General features: G+C 56.1%; 1 protein-coding gene across 6 annotated transcripts in view; it reads left to right on the forward strand.

Annotated features, from left to right (window-relative positions):
- The window catches only part of NEK6 (NIMA related kinase 6), an 82,951-nt gene that overhangs the window by 36,588 nt on the left and 20,595 nt on the right, over window positions 1-25,768 (forward strand). For all 6 annotated transcript variants that reach the window (XM_010956154.3, XM_074362206.1, XM_074362205.1 and 3 more), the window contains exons 2-7: window positions 4,740-4,858; window positions 13,921-14,061; window positions 15,398-15,460; window positions 18,678-18,788; window positions 23,141-23,249; window positions 24,381-24,488. In XM_010956154.3, the coding sequence (XP_010954456.1) occupies window positions 4,769-4,858; window positions 13,921-14,061; window positions 15,398-15,460; window positions 18,678-18,788; window positions 23,141-23,249; window positions 24,381-24,488 (622 nt within the window). In that variant the 5' untranslated portion in view covers window positions 4,740-4,768. The remainder of the gene's footprint in view (window positions 1-4,739; window positions 4,859-13,920; window positions 14,062-15,397; window positions 15,461-18,677; window positions 18,789-23,140; window positions 23,250-24,380; window positions 24,489-25,768) is intronic.

Below are 25,768 nucleotides of genomic sequence, written 5' to 3' on the forward strand. Positions count from 1 at the left end.
AGGGCTTCAGTGAGCCGCCAGCCTCCACGAAGTGTGGTATTTGGCAAGAGGCAAAGGAGGGACATGCTTTCCTTTGGATAAAGTTTTAGAAATTGGGAGGCAAATGCCAGTTAACAGTCTTGGTCAGAAACCTCACAGTCCAGCCCAGTTGGGAGCCGATCCCTTCTAGGAAGTGCCCAGATTAAACCCAAGGCCTCATGTCTCTCTAGGGACATGCCCCACATTGGTAAGAGCCTTGTCGAAGGCCAGGGCAGGAGGAGCATGTCAGGGGTCTTTGCATAGGCGGCCACGGTTCCCTTAAGCGATGAAGAGGGTGTTTGTTCCACCCCAAAGAGGCCATGCAGCGGAGTAGACAGAGTGTGATTGCAGTTCAGCAGCCCCAGCTCTGTCTTTTACCAGCTGTGTGACCTTGGGCAAGTCCCAGCCCCTCTCTGAGCCCCAGGTCCTATGTTTTTCACATGGAGGCAGCCCCTCCTCCACTGCCCAGTGCTGATTAGTGGTGATGACGCTGATAGCAGCTAAAGACTCAGGGGGGGCTCTGTTCTGTGCCGGGCTCTGTTCTCAGGGGTTTGCATCTGTTAACACACTTAATCTTCTCAGTGATCCTGAAAGGTACATCTTACTATTAGCCCCATTTTCCAGATGAGGAAACTGAGACACTGCATGGTTGAAGGAAGCAGAGCCAGGGTTTGAACCCAGGCAGTTGGGTTCCCAAACAGCCCTAGGCCTTACTCCCTGGGCTTGTCCTGTCCGGTCCCCAGCCGCCTGGCAGACAGGCACATGCGTGGGACCTGGGCTGGGAAGCCACACTGTGTGTCCCTGGCGCCTTGTAAATGCAGGGCCCTTGCTCGCTGCAGAAGAAAGGCCCCCTTTGAGGTGGCGCTCAGCGTGGCCTGCGGCTCCGGGTCTCACATTCCATGGATTTTTGGCCCCTGACTTGGGCTTGGCAACCGGGGTCCCATTGTTCTGCAACTTGGCAGGAGCAATGGGGACAGGCAGCTCCCCGTGTTACCCGGATGTGCCCTGTGTGCAAAGGGTCTTTTCCCTACTCTCTGTGTCTCGTCCTTCCAAATCCCTTTTCTTTGGTCTTTTTGCATCTGGATCCCTTAAAAAGGGGCTTCTGGTAGGAATTTCCAGGGTCGAGGGGTTGGCTTTCTGTAGAGGTTCAGACAAACACAATGTAAATTCTTTGAAGGCCAATCCCCCAAGAGGCAGTGGCTGTCTTGGCCCCCAGAGGGGCTCTGGAGGTGGTGAGGGCTGGGTTCAGATCTCCCCTCTGTAGCTTACTCTCAACGTGACCTTGAGTCTCTGCTCTCTGAGTCTGATTCCTCAGCTTTAAAATTGGTCTGACAGCCCAGGATGAGTGGGAGAGAGCTGGCCACTCAACGCCTCAGAGAACCCTCACTGCCTTCCTTCCTCTGTTAGGTTCAGGGCAGAACCGCTCTTAGGAACAGTAATTTACCAAAGGCCGAGGGAGTTGGCAGACAAGGTGTGTGGACAGTGGTGCTGTATCTTCTCGTGCCATCCCCAAGGGAGAGGGCTCTGGGGCTTCCGTCTGTGAGCTCCTGTGGAGGGGGGTGGCCCCTGGTGGCCCACAGGCCCTGGGATCACCCCTACCCACTCCGTGCCACCCTGTCCTTGAGTGGAGAGAGCTGGCTCAGCGGGGAGCCGCTGGAAAGGAAGATAATGTGTTGCTGGGAAGAGCCTGAGAGAAGTGCAGTGCAGGGGTTTTGGGTTTTGCCGTCCCAGGTTCAAGGCCTGGCACCACTACCTGTGAGCCGTGTGATCTGGGCAAAGCTCTTAACCTCCCTCTGCTTTGGTTTCCTTGTCTGTAAAGTGGAACAGCAACAGAACCGGTCTCGTGCAGTTGTTAAAATGAGATGGGCTATTAGAGGTCAAGTGTATCAGCAGGGCCCAGCATACAAAGGGCACGCAGTTGTTGGCTTATCATTAATATTACTGTTACTTCTGGTGAGGCCAGGGCCCCCCTTGCTTTGCCCCGGGGGCCCTGTGTGAGGAATGGGGTGAGCTCCTGAGAGCCTGCAGGCCGCTGCCACTGGGCACAGATGTGGGATGCCACGTGGGGACATGGGGAACAACATTTGCAAATGCCTACTAGGTCTCTGCCAGTGTGACTTGCCCAAGGTCCCAGATGGAGAGTGACGGGGTCAGGATACAAACCCAGGCCCACTGGCCCCAAGAGGCTGGGTGAGGCCGGACGAGCTTTCCTGTCCAAGTGGCCTGGGAGCAGGTGGGCGGGGGAGCCCGTCACGCGTGGGCCTGGCCCACGGGCCGCACCTGGTGCCTTCTGAGATGAAGCCCGAACCTTCTCGCTGGAGACAGTTCTTCAGCCTACCCCTGGAGGTCTCCCTAAGGGCAGAGGACGGAGAACACGTCACCCTGGGGGGTCTGGGGGGCGCAGCCCCAAGCCGCTGCAGAGCCTGCAGGAGTCTCCGGTTTTATCTCACAATTCATGCGCATTTTACATTTTATTCCTCTGTATCTGGTTTACTGTCGCACACGTTTTCCCCTCGAGTAACATCTCTGCCTCGGGAAGCTGCTCGTGTTTATCTGTTTATCCTGGGGCTTTTCGTACCCAGGTCCTCTCTGTATCACCCGAGGGGTGTGCACTCTGGTGCAGAAGCCCAGGCACAGATAGTGGGGAGGTGCTGAGGGGCTGTGGTCCCGTCTGCATTTCCGGAAGTAGCCCTGGTGGCCCACACGGAGGAGGAGGGCTTGGTGAAAAGGGCAGCAGGTGCTGGGGGGACCCAGAGGTCCGGGCGGAGGGGAGGCCTGTGCTGGGGCAGAGGCAGGGGGATGGAGGTGGGGCGAGACCTCAGAGGTACGGGCACACCTGTAATGCCATGTGGCCTCGCTCTCCGCCATCTACTTTGTGTGCTGGAGAGCAGTGTTATCCCAAGATGCTGAGGAAAGGGGTGTGAGGGAGGAACTGGGCCTGCCCTGGGAACATGGAGGAAGGAGGGGCACTGGACACCGGTGTGCCTCCGAGGGCAGAGCTGGGGAGGCCGAGGGTCAAGCTCAGCAGGTGATTCAGGCCTTGGTGGCCACCCTTTGACAGGTCAGAGGGTGTCCTAGACAAACCTGACCCCGGGAGGGCTGGCCTGACAACCACTGGAAAAAAATTCGGTGGGGAGGGAGGAAGAGTGGCGACCAAGTCCCCAAGACACCGACAGTGACCGTCCCGCAGGTGTGGGTTCCCTTCCTGCCACCAGAGCACCCTGTTCGTGTGGGGCACGTGTCCACTTAGGAGGTGCACGCAGTGGGGGCTGCAGACCCGCTGGGCCAAGGGAAGCCTGTCAGCTCAGGCTTGGGCTGGTGGGGACAGCTCGGGGCACAGATGACCAGGTTAAAGGTGGAGAGGGGCAGAGCCCGTCTAGGGAGAAAGATGATGCCCTGGGTTGGGTTCTCCAGGAGCAGACCTTGAGACGAAGCCGTGTGGGGGAAACCACGAGGGAGCGGGGGAGGCAGACGAGCAGGAGTGTGATCTCAGACCAAATCACTGACCCCACTCAGGTCTCTGCGGTGAGTTACACCTCAGAGTGTCCTGGCCGGAGGGAGGGGAGCTGGCTTTCACAGTCGGTGCCCCTGAGTCATGGATCTCCAGGGACTTTAATGCTCCAGAGGGTACAGATGAAGCTGCTCCAGAAGCCTGGGATAGTCCTTCAGGGTTCTGTTTGGGGTGGGTCACCCCCGGAACAGCCGGGGCGGTGGGAGGAGCAGCAGCCTGGCTCAGGGGCCACACCTCCCAGTTGTCTTACAGGCATTGGCTGCTTTCATCCTCAGCAGGCCTGGCCCTGGACTCTGAGGTTGAGGTGCCATGCTTGTGGGTGAATGGAGGGCTTTCTGCCTGAGGAGGAGCACTTTTCCTCTTGCATCCAAGAGGATCCCGGGCCATACGGCTTCTTCTGTGTGCCTGAGCCTGGATCCTGCCCCAAAGGCACTTGTCTGCTAGGGAGGCCGGCCGAGGCTGCCTGTGACACCAGCAGTAGAAGGGATATTGGGAGTGATACTGAGATGGCCGTTAGCTCAGGCCTGGGCACGTGGCGGATGCTTAATCAGGAACAGCTACAGAGGTTACTATGGCAACTGGGGGGCTGGTATCCTTGACTCTCCTGGGGGGCCCAAGCCCTGGAGGTGGAAGGGGCTGCTCCTTGGGGAGCAAGACTGTGAGTGGAACCTATGGCCTTGGCCATCCCAGTGTCTGGTGTGCCAGGCCCAGGAAGGATGGGGACATGGGGTCCTTCCTGCAGCTGCTACTTGCAGTCTGACTCAGGGTCGGTCTCTCTTGGCTACCTAGGATGGCAACGCGGGTTTATGTGGGGGTGGGGATGGGGGTCAGGCATACAGGACAGTAACGTGGGAAGAACAAGCTTTGGAGCCTGACGCATATGGAGCTGAACCGGTGCCTCCTTTGCTGGCAGTGAGGGGGGCCACCTTTGGACTTCTCCCTTACAGAGCCTCAGTTTCTCCCTCTATCCAATGCAGATAGACCTAGAAACCTAGGTGGGATAGCATAATGGAGGGAAGGTGTGTCACATGGGGTGTCAAGTCCTAGCCCCGCCAGTTGGGTTACAGTGGGCAAGTTACCTAACTGCTTGGCACCTCAGCCTGCACATCGGTAAAATGGGGCAAGTGAGGGGACTTCCTCAGTCTGAGGGCCGTCTAGAGGAGAAAGTCAGCAGGCTTGTGTATAAGAAAGCCCTCCTTTTCTGTTGCAGCCTGTGCCCTCGCGAGGCTGGCATGCAGGATGGCAGGACAGCCCAGCCACATGCCCCACGGAGGGAGCCCGAACAGCCTCTGCCACACCCCGGGGCCCGCACACCCTCCTGACGCCCAGGTAAGCCCTCTTCCTTTGTCTGCTATGTGTTGGAGTCTCCGAGGAACACAGATCCCCAAGTCTGCTTTGTCCCGGCCACTGGAGGAAGCCTCTCGGCAGCCCCGAGACAGCCTCTTCTTGAATGCCCCCAGTGATGGGAGCAGAGCCCGCTCCCGGACCATTCAGCCCTTTGTTTCAGTCAGCAGCACCCAGAGACACATTCTGTGTGCCAGATTCTCGGTGGGGATGCCACCCCTGGTCCTGCTCCTGGGTTTTCCATGTGAATGGAACAGCTGTATCTCAGAGGGATCAGCACTGGTTTGAAGGAGTTGTGGAGGCCCCAAGGAGAGAGGGGGGGTGCAGGGGAATGGGCAGGGTGTACGTGGGTCAGGATGCGCTTCCTTACTCTGGGGCAGTCTCCTCCTTTCTGGGCCTGACTATACTCTGGTTCTCTTTAGCCTTTTTGTCTAGAACCAGCAGAGCTTTGGGACACTGGTTTCCTTACACCTGCCGCACTCTCTCTGCAGAGCCTTGGAGAGCAAGGCAACCTTTCACAACTTTTCTGAAGGTGGCTTCAGAAATTCAGAGCTCCATGCACACCCCACACCTTTGCACATACTGTTCCCAGGGCGTGGGGTCCCCTCCTTGACTCCCCCTCCAGGCCCTCAGTCCAAATGCCACTGCTTCTAGGGAGCCTTCTTGTTCCACCCCACTCCCAGCTCTGCTGCCTCCATACCAGGTTCCAGGGTCTGCCTCTCTTCCTAGACAGGATCCTCCAGGGTGGGGCTACACCTATTGCACCATCCTGGGCCAAGTGAGTGCCTGCCGAGTTCATGAACTACAGATGTGTGCAGTGCGCCCACCCAGGATACGGCTGTGTTGTGAACAGACCCAGATCTGCTCTTAGGGAGCACACAATCTCAAGGGACAACGATAAGAAAGAAAGCAGAAGAAGCTGGGGACCAGTGGAACTCCAGCAAGGCATGTGATCTGAACCAGGGGACCAGAGAGGCTTCCTGGAGGAAGTGGCATTCAGAGGCTTGGCTGGGCAGATCGGCCAGGGCCAGATGCTGTAGGGTCCTACGGGCAGCCTGGAATGATGAAAAGCAATTGTCCAGGGTTGGCTTTTGTCCCAGGCTTGTGAGACCTAGCTCAAGAGGAGACTCAGAGACAGCCACCTTCCTAGGCCATGGAAGGATTGTCACAGCTTCTGGCTGCCTAGTCCTGTTGGAGAATTTTTAGTGGACTGATATTTGACGTGCTTGGGCAGGGTTGCCGCGTACAGTTGTACAGGTTATACACTGCCCAAAGGTGCCTGGCCAAGGAGGCAGATGAGTCTGCTTCTTCTCCTGCACCTGAGCTCTCATCAAGCCATGCTGCCTAGTGTGGGGCTGCATCAGCCCAAGGGAAAGGACACCTCCATAGATTCACACCGAGGCGACATATGAACTAAGACAAACTATGTATGTGTGTGTGTATAACACAGAAGGTCCAGAGGCATCTATGCTGTTTGTCCTCTCAGTTCCAGTTACTGGCTAGGGTGCATTTCCTAGCTGGAGTTTGGGGAAACAGGTCCCAGAAAGCTAGAAAGCTCAGGGACACTGTTGGTCCAGGGTCCACTAGGACATCTCCTCGATGGCTGGGGGCACTGGGGCCTCCTCGGGTAATGTAGCAATTTGTCATGTTAAGTCATTCACTAACAATTGAGTCCCCCTTGATTAATCTCCCAGAATTAGCCAGTTGCATTTTGAGCAATTAGGGTTAATTACAGCCTCATTTGGCAGAGCAGAGAGCCCCATAATTATCTCACGAAGCAGGCGAGGAGGTGGTGGGCTGCAGCGGTGGTGGAGGCAGCAACATCCGGGTGTCTCCTCGCACATGTTGGAGTGGGTAATGACATAGTTAAGTGTAATTAGATACGATTACTCGGCGTTAGCTGGCGGCTGGTGGGAAGATGCCCCCAGCCAGCCAGCATCTGGCCGAGTTTGTAGAACCAGGGCACAGCCTGTTGACGCTGGGGCTGCTGCAAGTCGGGCTGGAACGAAAACAGTCAGGCATTTTCTCTCTCTCTCCTCATCTCGTGGAGACGGGCGTTTAAACACTGTCTGGGGAGATATCATGGCTCAAACCTTGCCTGTTGCAGGACATAGAAACCCCTCAAGTTGACGGCAGAGGCATTTTCCTTTATGGCAGGAGGCTTTGCTGTTTCCCCGAAATCATCCTTAGAGAAAAGAGCCAGGCTCCATGATGGCAAGAATGTTGTGCTCTGGACCAGACTGGATTTGGTTCCCAACTCCACCCCTCACTAGCCAGGTGACACTGGGTAAATGACCTTACTGAGCCTCCGTTTCCTCATCTGTAAGATGGGCCCATAAAGAAAGCAAGATGATATATTTTAAACACCCAGTATGGTATCCAACATCATGGGTGTTAATGAAATGGTATGTCACTGATCTTATATTTTGGAAATCATTTTGGTTTTCACAGCTAAAGAGCCCAGAGCTGGAAATACCCTCAGTGGAGAAAGAACAATTTAGCAAACACTCAGACTTTGGCTTTTGTTAACCTTCTGTGTCCAAGGCTAGTAATTTATTCATTTCAAGGTGCTTTCTAGCTCTGGGTGCTGTCAGCAAATGAAAATATGTTGTCGAACTGGAGAGAATCATATGTGAATTTCATATATACTTGAGAAAGTGGAACGTGGTTGCTTTTATTGAGGTTTCTAATGAATGAATGCATGGAGTTGAGAAAAGGAGCTTAAAATTTCCCCATGGCTTAAGATTTTACCAATTTGCTTCAAAGCGGTTTCATCAGGAAAGAAAGGCAAGGCTCAGCTGACCCACTAAGAACCACATGAATTTCCAAGAAGGAGAAAGGTGTTCTCGTCTGAGAAAGCCCCGGCTAATGTGTCTTCCATCTGGAAAGTCTTTGTAAACCTGCTTGGGACGTGCCAAATGCAGCTATATTCGGTACTATTCAGAGAGAGAGGAATGTGCATAACTTTGCAGGGGTTGGGGACAGCTGTCCTTAGGTCTACATTGTACAGACCAAAATCTTTATGAAAATCTTCCCAAAGCAATGATGGTAGTTAGGTAAGATTAAATGACCAAATATTAACTAACGGCCATTAAAATTCAAGGAGTGTTTGCTAAGTGCTGTAAATTCGACAAGTGCTTGTCTCCTTTCTGCCTTGGGTCTGCTGGGGAGCCCTCTACATAAGTAGGTGAAGACGGTGCAGAGGTGGAAGCCCCCAGGGAGGGATGGACAGATGCAGAGGAAGCCCAGGGAATGGGGTGGCTGGTTCTGCCCGGGGCATCATGGTCAACAGGGAAAGCTCTAGAAAGGAGGTGCCATGGGCTGACGATGATCAGGAGTTTGAGGCATGAAAGGGAGAAGAGGATGTTCCAGGAAGAGGAAAGAGCCATTGGAGCTGGTTCCAGATTCTCTCATCCATATGTGTAAGCTCAGCTTTCTCTGAGCTTGGTTAGTGAGGCTCGTCCTGGGGGAGTCGCCACAATTGAGATGATTTTAGATTTTGCCTTTGGGTGTCTCCATGCTTTGGGCATCTTGCTCACTGTTCCCATGAGCTGAGTGCAGATAGTGTAGATCGACTTCCAAGTTGAGACCATCATGGTGGTTGTGCCAACATTACAATGCCTGGCACTTAGCACCTCATTTCATCTTCCTACCAACTCAGAGAAGGACATCTTACTCAGAACTCTGTTTTGCAGTAGAAGAAACCAGATGAGTAGTAACTTGTCCATTTTACTCTTGAGGGGCAGAGCGAAGAGTAGCTCCAGGTCTTGTGGCCCCACCAAGCACCTTCTGGCCACTGGGTCTGCAGGAGGGAAGACTGGCTTCGGGTATGAAATTAGCCAGATCATGAAGAGCTGAGTGGGGTTGGCCTCATACAGAGTCTGACAACATGGACTCTAAATGGCGCCCTTCTTTTGTGCAATGCAGATTTAAAACACATCGCTGTATACACATACACCAAATCCATTAGAAGTTCCCTACACACGATGTCAGATGTCTTTAAAGGTGAAATTCGTTTACAGGAAATGTCATTCTGATGAAGTGTGCTTTTTAAAATCATAGAAACGATTGCCTTAAAATTAATGATGCATTGCAAATATCAGGGAAAAAAGACCCATCCAGTGTAAAGATGATTAAAATTCAGGTCAGAAGTCTGACTTAGTCAGGCTAAATTTTTTAATGAGATTTCAGAAAATTAATTGGGCGAATGCATTTTTATTCTTTTAACATGTAATTTTATGCTCCTGCTTAAAAAAAAAAAGGATTTGTCGATGCTGAGGCTTATGGTGGTTCAAACATTTTAAACTCAAATTAGCACAGGGTGGGGGGCGTTTGTGGCCTAATTTGATCTGACTTGGGGAAGAGAACTGGGTTTCTCTGAGCTTTCTGGGGCGGGGGTGTCCTGGGGTGGTCCAAAACACCCCCTCCCCCTACTGTATGTCTGGTCTGGTCCTCCCATTTGTTGGGAGGGTGGAATTGGGGTAGAGGTGATGCAGGGACCTCAGCCATGTCCTTGGCTCCTGGTCCTGCCAGATTCCTCCTGTGGTCCAGGGAGTTGCTCCAGAAGCTCTTCCTCTCTGAGATCGTGAGTCCTCCCTGGGCCCGCTACGTCCTCCCCACCCCTCCACCCAATCTTTTCCACCTTTGGGGGAAAAACTAAGGGGCTCCCATACTGGGAATGGGGGTGAGTAGTCAGAAATGGAGTCTGGTGTCCACAGCACAGCCTAGAAAGGGAGACGAGCCTGTTGTCTGGCACAAACCCTTGGCAAACAACCCTGGGTGACTGGACGGAGGACAGTAAAGTCAGGAGGCTGCAGGTCCGTCCACCTCACCGCTTTACTCTAGCCAAGGATGTTGGGTGAATGACTTATCTGAGCCTCGGTTTCCTCATCTGTGGAATGGGGCTATGAAGACTTAAGTGAGATGGTGTACTTTAAATATCCAGCACGCAGCCAACATCATGGGTGTTAAGCAAATGGTATGTCATTGATCTTATTCTTAGAGTTTAAAGTTCATTTTAGTTTTTATAGCGAAAGAGCCCACGGTTAGAAATATGCCCAGCACAGACCCTCAGGGTTGGGGAGGGGCAGGGGGATGGGGATGTTGAGAACAACAGTTGAGAACTCCCTGGGCTGGTTCCCTGGGCCAGGTCCTCGCCAGGCTGGGCACTGTGCACACCCTGCCCAGGTCATCCCCTGCTCCATTCTCCAGACGTTCTACAATGCCAATAATAGTAATAACAACAACAAACATGGAGCGTTCATCTCCTAGGTGCTGGGCCCTCTTCTAAGGACTTTCACTTAGTAACATATTTAACCCCCGTCAACCCTCTGGAGGGGGTACTGTTTATCTCAGTTGTACTGACGAGGAAACTGAGGCCCACATGGCTTGCCCACAAGTGTCAGAGGCAGGGTTTGAACCAAGCCTCCAGGCCTCAGAGTCAGTGTCTCAACTGAGAGAGCCAGAGTAGCTGTCACCTCTGCCAGCCTGTGCCCAGGGGCTGTGTTTATTTCCCCCAGGAGGGAGTGTGGGGTCCCAGACATAACAGAACGGTAAGCCTTAGATGAGCAGTTTCCAGAAAGGCCATCAGGATGATGACTCTTGGAGCCACCATCCTACAAGCTGTTTGGGGCAGCTCTGCGTTTGCCCAGCGGTTCAGAGCTCCCCAGACCCCTTCGCCAGTATCTCCTGGAATCCTTCCGGGAAGTCCAGGGCCGACGTTTCTAACATTCCCCACGATGGGTGACCTCACTCTGCTGCAGGAGCAAGAGGGCCCAGCCAGGAGGGGAGGAAGGCCTCAACGGTGGCAGCAGGGAGAGGCCTGGCCTGTTGGGGCAAGAACTCAGTTCAGCTTTTACTTTTCTACTCCGAGCCCTGAGTTAAATCGGGGTCAAGACTCTGCTGGCTCAGGCGGCTGCACCCGGGAGCCCTGTGTCCCACCATGACCACCACCTGAGCAGAGGCCCCCCCGGGGACAGGGCCCAGTCCTAACCCCTGTGAGAGCAGTGGCAGCCCCCTGAGCCTGCCCGGACTGTGCCCCCTCACCCCTGCGCTGCTGCCTGCAGAACCTGCCCCCTCCTCGGAGCTTTCCTCTAATTAGGTCGAATGGGTTGTGACAGGAAATGCAAATCTGGGTCATTGCATATGCAGATGTGCAGTGGAGTCTCAGCGATGCCGGCAGGTCGCCTGCATCCTCTGGGAGCTTCTGGGCGGCTGTGGAGCTGGGCAGCCTGGCCCCTCGAAAACATCCTGGGGTGGGTGGAGCATGCTGGGGACTCCAGTCTTGGGGGGAAGCAGCCCCGTAACAGCAGAGCCAGGACCCCTAGAGAGCCCACCCTCCCACCCTTCACTGTCCCAGGGGATGCCGACGTGGGACGGAGGCACCCTGCCCTGCGTCACCAGCAGTGCAGCTGGCTCTCCGTCCTCAGAGCCCAAGCCCCAGCTCCCACACTGGTGACTGTGCCTCCACTCCCTTATTCATAAAGTGGGATTACTAAGCCTTGTCTTACAAAGCTGTTAGGAGATCTAAGTCATAAACCTGTCTAAGCAGCTAGTAGGGCAGCAGACACATAGTAGGTGCCTAACACACGACTTCCTGTCATTCTTTTCAGGAGAAAGTGTGGTTCCTTCAAATGCCAAGAAAGGTGCCTTTTTCTGAGTGTGTGATTTCCGCTGCACCTGTAGACGTGACAGTGGCTGGGTCACAAAGTCCCTTGTGCATCAGGCTGTTTTGAGCGCATTTCATCGTGTCATTCGACAAGCATGCCCTGAGCGCTTACTTTGGGCAGGTCCAAGCCTCAGTTCAGGGGGCACAGAGGGGACTAAGACAGGGGCCCACTTTCCATGATGCCCATGGTTAGGGGATAGGGTGGGCTTAGGGGCTGAAGCAGGAAGTGGAGGCCTGGCTAGTCGTGGGGTCTTGAAGGAAAAGCAGAGGCGGCATCTGAGTTGGGCGGCCACATGGTCCAGGCTGAAGGATGTAGGCTGTGGAGTTCCCAGTCCAGGCTTCAGATCCCCGCCATTACTCGCAGTAGGGTCTGGAGCAGGTCACTGCCTCCCCTCCGAGCCTCAGTCTCCTGAAATGGAGATAGCAGTGATACCTGCTCACAGGAGCCTGGGAGGTGTTCTGCACCATGCCCGGCACATAGTACGTGCTCACTAAATGCATGCTTGCCCATCTTAGGTGGACACTCAGTATACAGGTAGGTTTGTTCCTGTGACTACAGAACTTACCTGACAGAGACCAGCAGGTGTTGGTAAGAGCATTATCTTTCTCTTCCACCAGCCCTCCCGCCTGCTCTGGTCCCCAGGCAGAGCATCTTCAAATCTGCCACAGGAGGTAATTATGCTTCAAGACTTTAGAGTCAGGGTGGGCCCAGCTGTTGTCTTGCCGAGGGGAGGAGGCAGCAGGGTTGCGAGGCCACGTTCCATCTTTCATTCCTGGCAGGAGGGTGCCCGTTAGGATTTCCTTGGCACAGAGCTGGGCCTCGGCCGGTACAGAAGGGCACGAGCAGAGGTGGGGAGGAGCCACTCAGAGCCACTCAGGGCCCCTCCAACCCCGCCACCTCCTCACTCCAGCCCCGCCCATGCCGATCAGTAACAACCACAGGGGCCACTGAGCCCCTACTGCGTGCAGCCAGCCATCTCACAGGACCCTCACAGCCACCCTGTGCACACACATGCTTCTATACCTCCCACTTACAGGTGAAGAAACTGAGGCACTGGGTGGTTTGGGTAACAGCCCCAGGTCACCAGCCAGTGACCCAGGCCACCTGGCCCCGCATTCAACTGCCGGTCACACAAGGGTTCCCAAGGCTCTTGCAGGGCTTATGGGCCTATTGTTGGCATTCCTGGTGGGGAGAATTCCAGAACACAGCCCAGTAAAATACCTGATGCTCCACCCTCTCAGATGCTGGGCTCTGGTCCAAATCTGGAAGAGGCATTTTCACTTGGGAAAAGTTAGCAGCCTGCTCCTGCTGCAGTGTGGCTCTCAGTGTTTCTTGCTCCTCCCCTACTTCCCAAACTGAATGCTATAAACATTTCTGTCCACCTACTATGTGCAAGTCATCCAGCAACAACTGGAGACCGGTCTTCATGTCACCACCAGGTGGGGAGAGTCCCCAGTGTTGGCAAACCCCTGCCCCAGACTGGCAAGGTGGGAGCTGTAGCAGGAGGGAGGGCCCGTCCCACCAGGCTGAGGTGAAGTATCCTGCCCCCTTCCCCACCCACTTCCAGGGCCCACCATTGGCTTCCCCTCCTCTCCTCTTCCTGAGGAGGAAACACACTTTGCAGATGTGTTTTGGGGGTGGGGGAGTGCACCTGGCCACTGCTGCCTCGTCTATTGGTTCCGTCCCTGGGAAGGTCCTACAGCTTAACTGTGGCTTTCGTGCTGGCCTCTGGAGAGTCATCACGAATTCTTCGGATTCTTCACATTGCCATAAAGGGGCAGTTTATCCAAAGAATGGGCTCAAAATGTAGGACTGCAAATTTAACCTGCGTGTTCTCATCTCTGAGATGGGAATGGCTACCCCGGGAGGGGAAGTGGCCCCTCTTACAATGACCTACAGGGTCTGGGTTGGGGCCACACATGATGGGCCGTGGGGCCAGCGAGACCCCAAGGGGCCTCCCCAGGGATGTGTCACTTTGGAGGGTCGCTTCCTTCGATGTTTATTGCACCTGTCCTGCCGGCCAGCTCCAGCCAAGGCATAAAGGACTCAGGAGTGAGCAAGGCAGGTGAGGCCTTTGCCCCACGGAGCCAGCCTTCCAGGGGCAGAGACAGGAATGAGCAGATGAATTGACCAGATCCTGAGGGATGATGACGAGGGCTGCGGAGGAAACCACACCAACAGCAGGCGGTTGTGGGATCACAGGGAGGCGGTGTGCAGAGCACCAGGGGCGAGGGGGGCTCTGGTAGCGGGTGAGCAACCAGAGTCCCTCCTTCACCTTGGAGGGGTGCTGCCGGGGCTCTGGAAGGGCAGTGGCCCCTGGGGACCCGGCGCTCCACTCAGCTTGGCTGATCACCGATGCCCCCTGTCCGTCCCCTCCAGAGGCACCCGAATGCCCTGTCTTTTCGCTGCTCACTGGCTGACTTCCAGATCGAGAAGAAGATTGGCCGAGGACAGTTCAGCGAGGTGTACAAGGCCACCTGCCTGCTGGACAGGAGGACAGTGGCTCTGAAGAAGGTGCAGGTGAGCCAGCAGCCCCGTGGGGTTGAAACCACATGATGGGAGCCAGCTCATGTCTGGACATCATTGCTCTGGGCTGGTCCCGTCCCTTCCCTGCCTTATCCTTACCCTCCGAACCCCGTAAACAAGGGAAATTAGCACCCACCCCACTCACTGGGCTATGGGATAATCAGGTGGACTTGTGTTTATGAAAGCTCACCATGAACCATAAAGGAGAAGTATTAGCACACAGTGAGCACCTGCTGTATACAGAGTCATGCTGGGAACTCGCAGAACCTTGACCGCAGCCCTGCATAGGGATCATCATCCCATTTTTCAGAGGAGGAAAACTGCAGAGATGTGGCTAGCTCACCAGGGCCAGAGGGAGCTAAGGGGGAGCTGAGACTCAGACCCGAGGCCAGCTGACCCTCTCTGGTCGGTTCCGGGCTTGAGTGTCCTTCCTGACCTCCGACTCCCTCCTAAATAGAGGTGTGGGGTCGGGCAGATGGGTTTTAAGCAGCAAAGCCCTGCCAGGAAGCACTTCAGTGAGAGCCACTGCCCATTTCAGTGCTGCTTTGCTGCAGAAAATGGCTTTACATCCTCCAGGAGAGCCTCCAGGGTCCCTCGATTTGCTCATTTACCTTAAAGAATGAGATCAACAGCCTGGGCAGAGGAGGCCCAGGAGAGAGGAGAGAGAATACAGCTCAGACGCAGTCACGAGGTGGGGAAGTGGCCAGCACGACTGCTGATCTGTGAGCTGCGTGAGCAGCCTCGGGTGGCTGGAGGAGAGCTGAGCTCCTCTACTCAGGAAAGGCCTGTGTTCTGTTCTTTGTCTACCTCTGTCCTGGTTTTTAGTGCCAGGATGGGTTCTGTGGTGGGGCTGCTCCAGTGTCAACCTTCTCTGTTCCTGTAACTTAGAAGGTGCTGGGAGGACCCACGTGGAGTGAACACTGTTGGGTTGGGGTGTCAGGGCACAGTGCTGTGTGCTGGACCCCCTTTTCTTACTCAGTCCACATGACCCCCTGTGAGATTGGCCCCATTTACAGAGGTGAAGACTGAGGCTCCAAGCATGTTTCCTGTCCTGTCATTTATCAGTGCATGAACTCAGTAAGTCACTGGACTTCTCTGGACCTCAGTCTCCTCTGTAAGTCAGCAATAGTAACTCCTGGCCCATGGGAGTTGCCATGATGATTCGATGTAAATCGGTCAGCACTGCGCCTGGCACACAACCATTGTCCTTTTAGGGTTCCCTCGAGGAGGAGGTGGGAGAACCTGGACTGGAGTCCCGGTCCTTGTGCTCCCTCTGGGGGTGCTGGCTGCTGGGTTTTAACCGCTCTTCCTCTGTTTCCTCTCACCCAAGATATTTGAGATGATGGACGCCAAGGCCAGGCAGGACTGTGTCAAGGAGATCGGCCTCCTGAAGGTGAGTTCCTGGGCTGAGCGAGAGCCCCTCGCTTCCTTGGGCCAGGCTGGATGCATCATGGCCGTCACAGCCCTTAGCCCGTTAGGTTCAGAAACGACCTACTTTGAGGGGCAGCAGCTTGTTCATTTTCTTGTGGTCAGGCGGGGACCCCACCTCACCTCTGCCCAGTCCTCGTGGTGCCCCCAGACCAGCTCTCCTTGTCCCACATGGATCCTGGATGTAGATGGCATGGAAGTCCTTGCCTCAAGGCATCTGGATCACACTGCGCCCGGTGGACCAGGCCAGTGGGGAAGGAGTGAGGGTGGGTTTTGGGTTGGACTGCGGTTTGTCCATCTCCCTCTCTCTCCCATCCTCTTGCTCCCACCAGGAGATGCTCTCTGTTGGGGAGACTCAGCAAAGCCAGCCTGGGGCGCTGGGCAGGGTTAACAGCCAAGCACATGGCCCCTGGTTCTGGGTGCTGGAGGGACTGAGGGCCTCTGGGTTGTCATCCTGTTGGGCTCTTGCCAGGCTTCCTACAAGGAGGAAGCAGGATGCACAACCGAGGCTGGGTCTCCCCAAGAGGGTAGCTGATGTACCCACCCTGCTGTGGGCAGAAGTCCGTGGTTCAGCCAGATCTGGGCTGACTGAGCAGGATTGTAGGAAGGACAGACTGGCCAGGGCCCATGTGGGGTGAGGGATGGTGGTGGTGTCTGTGGTCATCCCTTCCTGCCTCCCCGCTGGCTTCCCCATTGCTCTCCTCAGAGTCAGAGATGACGGAACTTTCCGGACCAGACCTAACCCTGGCCTGGGGCTGCTCTCTCCTGGGGATCCCTCCCTACTCCCCAGGCTTAGGAGGGTGATGTAGGAGGGACACAGGGGTGGGCTTTGGAGGCCTAGGAGCCTGGGTTCAAATACTGATGTCTTCATTTACAAGCTGTGTGACCTTAAGCAGGTGACTTAACCTCCCTGAGCCTCAGTTTGCTCATCTGCTCAATGGTGAGACTATCTGCCTCACAGATAACGGGCAGATAGAGAGGATTAAATAAAATCATATCTGAAGAGGACCTGGCGCAGGAGAGCACACAGTAGGCACTCACTCTTCCTGCTCCCCACCGCCCTGAGAAACAGAGCGCTTGCTTGGCAGCTCCCTGTAAAGCGCAGCTTCTGGTGGCAGTCAGGCCTGTCCCCTCCATCGAGGACTCTCAGGCAGATGGGGGAACAGATAGGCAGCAGATGGTGACTGTCTGGGGGGCTGCCACCTGACCCAGGGACCCCAGGGAGACCCTGCAGAGGCCAGGGCCAGGTCTCAGAATCTGGAAGGCTGGGCTGAACCTACTTTGGGAACCCCAACAGCATGGACTTGGGGGCAGATCATGGTGGCCTCGAATGCCACACTCAGGATACAACGCTTGAACGTGGGAACGAGAGGAGGGCCCTGAAGTGGCTGAGAGCGAGGGGCCGCGGCCGGAGTTGTGAGCGCTCGCTGGGGTGGCCCCCGGCAGCAGTGGGTCCTGGGGGTGAGGCTGGAGGCCGGAGGCTCATGGGGAATGTTTTTAACTCCAGCTCTCACAGGTCCAAAATACCCTGCAAAGAACATTTTTAAAGTTCTACAAAATGGTCAACTTTGGGACCCAGCTGTAATCTCGGGGACTCTGATTACCCAGCCCTGGGGAGCAGCTGTGCTGGTCACACACCATCTCCCCACTTGTGGCCAAGAACACACGTGTGCCCCTCATGGGAGTAAGGAATTATACTCACATGAGCCCTGAGCCAGCCTGCTTGGTCCCTGGGCACAGAAATGTGTGACCACATCCTCTCCAGTGAGGCCAGCCCCAGTGGCCTGAACTGGGTCCTGCTGGGGACAGGGTCCTGACCACCCCCCCAGGCTGCAGTGTAGCCGGGTGCCATCGGCCGTGGGCTTTGGAGGTGGACACACCCCTTGCTAACTAGCTGTGGGGCCATGAGCAAGCTGTTGACCACTCAGGGCCTCAGTTTCCTCATCTGTCAAAGGAGGTGATGCTAACAATGCTGTCCTCAGAGGTGTTAGAGGAATTAGTGAGCAGGTGCATTGGAAGGGCTCACTGTAACCTCTGCTCAGAGGCAACCCTCGTTGCCATGGTTACACCCTCTGCCCCAGTGCCAGCCCCTTTCTGGAATTGGACCCAGCTTCCCAGCCTGCCCGTGGGAAGTTGACAGCATGTGCCAGGGCACGAGGTGTTTCTACAAAACAAGGAAACACGGTTCTCCGAGGGGCCACTATACGATGTCACCCATTGCGTTCATGCCAGGACCCAAAACCAAGGACCTTCCAGTGCAGTGGCTGCCAGCCGTGGGGTAGGAAAGCAAGCCCTGTAGGAACCTCCAGGGCTGGTTGAGGGGATGAACCAAAGGGGGATGGCGTGGTTATGTGATGTCTGCCAAGGTTCCTCCTCATCTCAGGATCCAAGACTAGGCTCTGGGCGGCACACAGCATAGGTGCACCTGCCTCTCCCAGCACCTTCCAGGACTTTTGGAAAATGTGCTTTAAAGTGGCCTCTGGTGCTGATGGACAGGAGCCCCTGTCGATGGGCCAACTGTGTTCAAGTCGCCTCTGCCTTCCCCAGATCCTGGAACCATTTTGGTGTAGGCAGTCAGTGTCGGTTATCAGCAGTTGGCAGGGTTCCTGTTAGCCAGGCAGGGGCTGACTGCAGTCAGTGGGGCGCAGTCCCATCTGGCAGACACTCAGGCCACGGTGGTCAGGCCAGAGGCAGGGCTTCGGTGCTCAGCACCTCACTCAGGGCATCTCTCACACCAAAAATGATTTTTTTTTCAAGATTTCACAAAGTGGGGATCAGAAACTGAGAAAGAGTGGGAAGGAAGAAAGCAGGAGATGGATACCTCTAAGTATTCCAGATCGACTCAGTGCAGCAATGGAGCGGCAGGGGCCTGGCCCCACCCTGGAGGGGCCTAGGTAGTGGTGACGAGGAGGAGGGTCATTTCCATGAGTATCTATTGAGTCTTAGCTCCATGCAGTCACCATGTTAGACATTTCAAGGGTGTCAGGCCAAATAATCCTTCACAATGGCTCACCAAATCATTATGCCCATTTTACAGAGGAGGAAACTGAGGCTTGGGGTGCAAAATGGCTTCCCCAGGTCTGCCTGACTCCCAAGCAGAGGCCTTTCCCCCTAAACTCTCACCTCTCCAGCTGTACCGTCTCTCACTGGCTCCGTCTCCTGCTTTTTCTCTCCTTGGGCAGCAACTGAACCATCCGAACATCATCAAGTATTTGGACTCATTCATTGAGGACAACGAGCTGAACATTGTGCTGGAGCTGGCGGATGCTGGCGACCTCTCACAGATGATCAAGGTGAGGGTGCCTGGTAGGAGAGCCGGGTCTGGGGGCTGCCCGGGGTCCAGTACTCCTGCTTGGCTGGAGTTCCTCGCGGCTCTGGCCACAGGCAGAGGTGGCCACTCGAGGACACTCAGCCCCCCTTGCCGGTGCCCTCAGGCCTCAGCTACGTCCTGGTGAGGCCCTCTTAGGCCCCATCCCCACTTGCTAAAAGAAGGCCAGCCACGGACAGAAAGGACTCCTCTGCTGTCCTGCACTGCCGCAGATCACCCACGGGCTCGTGGGCCACTTCTGCCTTGCAGGAGGATTGGGGACAGAACACCATATAGGTCGGACCCTAGCTCACGGACTCCGGGGAAGTGTCTTGTGGCTCCAACTGCCTCATGTTATACAAGAAAAAACAGCTCAGAGTGGTTGAAAGACTTTCCTGAGGATCCCCAGCAATATGGGGACAGCCCCATGCCTGTGGCCCCAGTCACTGCTTCCGAGCCTGGGGCCCTCCAGTGGACATTCCCTGAGGCCCTTGCTACCCTTGAGAGGGCTGCATTCCCACGTAATGTCTGAGGCCGGGGGTCTCTTGAGAAGCTGAGCCACATGCCAAGTCCCACAGGCAGACTCGGCACCAGGTCTGGCTCTTATTCTGCATACCCCAGCAGCCCCCGCACTGGTCTGCCCACCTCGCCCCACCTCCCGGGGCACAGGACCAGGTCCACTGTGGGTCTGGACTCAGGGACCATCGCAGCTCCACCTACTGTGGGGCACCTGCTGTGAACCACAACTATGCTGAGCACATGCATCCCTCCCTGAGTCTACACGAGCCTTTAAATAGCAAAGCTCAGCCTCCAAGCAGGACCCCCAGGCCCAAGTCCTCAGCTCCACTCACTGCTTCTCCCTCAAGGTCCTCACTCCCCTACTGGCCTGACCATCATTTTCAGGCCTCCTCCCCCAGCCCAGTTTGTCACTGGGCCAGGCTGGGCCACACTGGAGCACCCTACCCCCACCCCCAGCCACACTCACAAACAAACAGGGCCTGACATGGATTCTCTTATCTTTCCCACCAGGCACTGGGGTTGAGCAATTGCTCAGTGCTTGCTCTTCTGAAATTTGGCTCCTAGGAATACGGGCGTTGCTGGGAAGAGGCATTACTTGAGCTGTTATCACCTGCTTTTATATTTTCGTTGACATATTAATGCGTTTGCAGGGATGTTAATCTCCGCACAGATCCCTGGTGGAAACAGATGTGCTATATCACGTCTTACTTCTTCCTCCCCCCGCCCTACACTTTGTTTCTGCGTCTCTCACCAAACATGCATGTGTCCAGCGCCCACTGTGTGGCTGCTGCCCACATGCTGAGACCTAGGGGTGCTGCTGGCCTGGGTGCTGTCCTCAGGGAACTCGCCTTCTAATGGAAGGGCAGACCTGCGAACAGGCAGTTAGGAGCTGGCACGAACAAGCCAAGTTCAGAGTCTGCAGGAGCCAGGGAAGGCTTCCTGGAGGAGGTGACACCAGAGGGGAGACCCCTAGTCTAGAGGCAGAACAGGTCGTGCCAGAGCCCAGGGGGTTGGAAACCCAGGTATCCACAAAGCACTTTGGTTCAGGAGCTCATTGAACGAGGTGAGGGGTGGGGAGTGTGGGACCAAGAGTGGTTGGACCACCCAGGACCTTGTGTCCAGGCTCAGCATTTGGAACCTTGCCCCAAGGTCAGCAAGAGGCTTCCTGAGACTCATGATGGTGAGTAAACACAGTCAGCTTTTTGTTCTGGAAGAATAACTGGATGCTCAGTGGAGGGAGGGGTGGGGCTGGGGGTGGGAGGGGCAGGGGTGGGCAAAGAGGAAGAAGGGAGACCATAGAATGTGGCCCATGGTGAGAGTGCTTCACCCTGTCAGCCCCAGTGGACCCCAGACCCCCTCACAGCTTCTCAGCCCGTGGCATGGGGCTGGAGTCAGATAGTCGGGGGTCTTGGGTGTCTGGGCAGTTACAAATCCCTCCCCTCCCCGAACGTCAGTTTTCACCCGTCCCGGGGTCCCCATGGGGAGGCAGTTGGGAACTGCAGGGCCCGGATGCAGGTTCCTTCCGATGAGAGGTGGGAGGCGCCTGGGTGTCCAGCACCCTTTGTGCCTGGCCTGGGGTGGGGCACCTCCCTTTCACCCTGTGTCCCTTCCCTGGCTCCCCCGGGGCCAACCCTGGCTCCAGGTTCAACTTGTCACTCACCCCCTGGGTTTCTGGGTCAGTGGCCTGGCTTCCAGGTGCTTCAGGCCCTCCTGTCTCAGGAGCCCTCCTCCTCACCTGGCCTGGTGCTGCCCCTCTGGTCACCAGGCCCCCTCATCCTTCCCTTCCCCTGCCTATGCCTGTTCCCGCCACCGTGGCCCTTCACCAGCAGAGCCTGCTGCGTGCTGCTCCCCACAGGAGGGGCTGGCAGGGTGGGGCAGTAGGAAGACCCTGGGCCCAGGGTCAGACACACCTGCTGGATGACCTTGGGCAGGTCCCTGTGACTCAGTTTCCCCACCTGTAATCCCCCAGCGCAGTGCCTGGGTCATGGTAGCAGCTCGGTTTCCTTGTCCTTTTCCCCTCTCTAGCTGCTCCAGGGTTTCGAGGGGAATAGGTGCTTTGCCAGGGCTCAGCTCATCGTGGTCTGGCCTGGGAGGCTGCTGGCCAGCAGACCTTGCGTCCCAAAGGCTTCCAGTCTCAGGGGCCAAGCAACACCACAGTGGCCACGGTGCTGGTGTTATTTACGATGGATGGAGAAGCTGGGAGCTGCTGCCACCCCGAAACCCACCAGAGACTCTGCGCCTTCCTGCTAAATGTCACACGCGCCAATAGGACATGACATTTAGAAAATCACCGTTCATAGCCTTGCACGTCCCCACTTAAATGCTGTAATGAGGATTAGCTAACATCACAGCATAAATAACACCCCAGCCCGGCCCTCCACGGAGGCCTGAGGTGGCCCTAGGGGCTCAGGGGTCCTGTGCTGGGGGCTCTGTGCCTGGAGCCTGGGGCAGACCACATGTGAGGCCCCCCTCCCAGAATGGAGCCTTGGAAGAGCCTCCTGAGGCTTTAGTGCCAGGCAGGGGCTTCCCGCTGTGGCCATCCCAGTGTTGGAGGTGCCCATAGGCAATCTTGGCTCTGCCGCTCCTGCTGGCTGACCCTGGGCAAGTTCCTGACCCTCTCTGAGCTTGGTACTTCATCAGGTGGTTACTGGTATCGTTAGAAGTGGGTTAAGAGCTTGGGCTTCCTGGGCAGAAAGCCAGGAGTTGAGTGGCTGTGACTCCGCCCCTTACTAGCTCCTGTGTGGCCCTCAGTTTCCTCATCCGTGAGATGGGTACAGTCATCCCCGCGCAGGGCCCAGCATAGCAGCTGTACATGGCAGGTGCTTAGCAGAGATTAGCTCGGGTCCTGCCTTCTACCCCATGCCCCCTTCCCAGGCTGGGAGTGTGTTCTGGGTCAGTCCCTGTCTCCCCTGTGCCACTCAACTGCCTGGACAAATGGGCCACAACTTTGCCTCTGGCTGCTTTGGGAAAAGATGATTGCTCTGAAGTGAAAAGCCCCTGAACAAAAACCTGGTGCCAAGTGTGTGAGTTGTCCCCCCAGCCCCACGGGCCTGGCTCACAGGAGAGCCCCCAGGAAGGATGCAGGTGTGAACTGCAGACAAGGGCGTGTTTCTGTTTCCTTCTTCTAGGACCTTCGGTTACTTATGGCTCACTCAATGCAGCCTTGGGGGACTTTTAGTTTTTTGGTTCATTTTTGCTGGAGTATGATTTTCCAGGTGCAGAATAGGTGAATGCACACTGAAACTAGGGGTCCACTAGAGAATGTCAAGCCCCTTTCCTTGAGGGTCTTGCCGTGCTTGTTAACAATTACGTGTGCTGAGATTTGCTGGCTCCGAGGAGGGGGCACAGCTCTGATTTAATCACCAGGCATGTCTTGGGTGCCGCCAAGCCGGGGCCAGGGCAGAGAGTCCACACCAGTCACTCCTGCAGGGAACTCCCTGTCAGGTAGTAGGGAGGAGCTGGACGTGTGTCCAGGAAATTCCAGAAAAAGTGTGATTGAGAGCAACCTTCAAGATATGGCCCAGGCATCCCTTCAGCAAAGCAGTCCAGGACGCCCACTCAGGGCCAGGCCCGCCCCACCCTCAGGGAGCCTGCCGCTCGTGGGGGTGCACAGATGACCACGGAGGGTGATTCGGGCTGATGCAGCGACGTGAACACAGTGCCCTTCGTTCCACGTTTATTGTTTCTCAGCAGCCTGATCACCCAGTCCATGCCAGGCATCGCCTGCCTGCTAGGACAGGACAGGGCAGTACCCTGGAGCCGCCCTCCCTCTCAGCCAGTCACCCCAGCCTGTCTGTGTGTCTGTCTCCCCCACCACAGTACTTCAAGAAGCAGAAGCGGCTCATTCCCGAGAGGACGGTGTGGAAGTACTTCGTGCAGCTGTGCAGCGCCGTGGAGCACATGCACTCCCGCCGGGTGATGCACCGAGGTACGTCCTGGCCTCCCCCCAACCCCTGCTCGGGGCTGCGCAGCCCAGAGCCTGTGGGAGGGCGGGGCCCCGGGGTGCAGCTTTCCCCTTGGTTCCTCCCGGCCTCTCAGGGGGTATCCGTGAGGAAGTTGGACCACTTTGTACTCCCAGTGATGGGTGTCCAGCGTCTCACTTGTCCTTCTGGGGTCAGAGAATGGGGTTGTGAGGCCTCAGGCTCGACTACACATATGTACCTCGTGCCCCATGTCAAGGGCCCCCCATGGTGGGGGCACCAAATGCCAGATAGTTACATGGACTCCAGAAATAGGAACCCTGCTCAGCACATAATGTCCAGCCCCCGACACCAGTCCAGAGCCAGCACAGAGGAGACTGCAGCAAGGATGGGGTGGAGAGGGCTGGCAGGGGGTGGCCCAGTCATCGCCAGTTCTGGTACTGCCACCACTTCTGCCTAGGAGGGCAGGGAAAGCATCCTGGAAAAGGGAACTTTTAATATGGGCTTTGAAGTCTTAGTAGGAGTTGGCTGGGCAGAAGAGATGAGTGTTTCTGAAAGTTGACATCATCCCAAGTTGTAAGGAAGGTGCCCACTGGGTGCCAGGCAAGGTGCTGGGTGCTTTATGTAGATTACTTCACTGATTCCTCCTTTCATTCATTCCACCTGCATTTTTACTTCACTGATTCCTCCTTTCATTCATTCCACCTGCATTTATCAGTGTCTGCTGTGTGCAAGGCACGGCCCTAGTCATTGGGGAACAGCACAGGTTACCTCACTGAGCACCTCCTTCATTTGTTACATGAGTTTTCAAAGTGCCTACCCTATCTGTAAAAGAGGAAACAACAGCACAAAAATCCTTGCCCTCCTAGACCTCACTTATGGCAGCCCTGTGACATAGGTTGATTTACACCCATTTTACAGGTAAGAAAACTGAGGCTAAGTTTTTCAGGGCCCCACAGCTGGGCAGAGCCAGGGTCAGGGCCTTGCCCTGAGGAAGCAGGACTGAGGGCTGAGTCTCCATCTCCTAAGGGGCCTTCCCCTCTGCCCAGCCCCAAGCCACCTCCTCCCTGGTCTCTCCCCAAGCCATCCCCATCCGGAGGTGGGGATCCCACACCAGCCCCCTTCTCCTTGCCCTGCAGACATCAAGCCCGCCAATGTGTTCATCACAGCCACAGGCATCGTGAAGCTCGGTGACCTGGGCCTGGGCCGCTTCTTCAGCTCTGAGACCACCGCAGCCCACTCTCTAGGTAAGGGGGCCCGGCCACGCCCAGCTACCCCTAGGGGCCTGGGTGACATGGGGAGAGGGTAACCCTGTCCCCCGATGCCTTTGGTTAGTTAGTCCAGGGAAGTGCCTCGTTGAACCCCAGCTCTCCTCTTCAGAACAGTGACCAGAGGGAGGCAAACCGAGGCCTGGAGGAGCCCTGGCTGGGGCTCCCCTGCAGTGTCACGCCCTCATGCTGTGTCCGGGACGGGATGGCAGAGCCCACTCCAGGGAGAGGTGGCCCTGAGGTCACACAGGCAGCCATCTGTCTTTCTCATTGCTGCATGGTGTCCCATCGCACAGGCCACCACACTCGGCCCGTTCCTCCTGCTGGGAGACAATTGAGCTGTTTCCAGTTTTTGGCTTTTAAACAGGCAGTTTTGAAGCTGTGGGGGCCACGTCCTCACCCAGTAGTGGTGACCTTGTAGCTGAACTGTGGGGAGTGAATAGGAACTGGCAGGACATGAAGGAAGGGATGAGGTGAGCAGGGTCGAGGGACCCTGAGTGGCAAGGAAGGCAAGGAAGTCCAGGCTCAGTGGGCGGGCGTCATCCCAGGAGTGCTGGGGCGCTAAGGGCTGGATGCTGGAAGAGACTATGTGTGTTTTGGGTCGTGTGAAGCATCATCCAGCTTCAGAATCTACATGCCGGGGACATGAGTGATTGCAGAACTAGGACCAATGGAGAGTTTTACATCTAATTAGAATACAGAAACCAGCAAAGTCCCCAGTGGAACATGGAGTAGGGGCCCCTGTGCACCGTGGGTAGGGCCATGTGGGAACGTTTCATGATGGGACAGGGGTGCAGGGGCATTCGCCCTTTCCCCGAGCAGCTCCTGGCTCTTGAGGTGGTGTTTGCAGGGGCAGGCACTCAAGGCTCACCTCCCCGTGAGCTGCCCCGTCCACAGGAGGGAGCTGAGCCCCATGTGCAGGCCAGCCACCTTGAAACCACTCTGTTCCCCACTGGCCTCTGCCCCACTCCACGGCCCAGCCAGTGCGTCTCCTTCCTCCAAATCCCAAGAGCCTGCAGCATGCCACAAGTGCACACAGCGTCTTCTGGTGACAGCAGAGGTGCTTTCTGGAAGACACACTTTCCTGGTGGAAACTGTCACTGTTCATACAGGTCTGGATGGCTGGAGGCTCTGAGGGTGTAGCACACAATCTGGAGAAACAGGCTAACTCTGCAGATAACAGCTCCCAGCTGCGTGTCAGAGTGAGCGTGAGTGAGTGTGGTTGTTTTCAAGCCCTTGTCCCCGTCTGACCCTGGAGG

This window comes from Camelus bactrianus, chromosome 4, assembly GCF_048773025.1.
Source record: "Camelus bactrianus isolate YW-2024 breed Bactrian camel chromosome 4, ASM4877302v1, whole genome shotgun sequence".
NCBI classification, from domain to species: Eukaryota; Metazoa; Chordata; class Mammalia; order Artiodactyla; family Camelidae; genus Camelus; species Camelus bactrianus.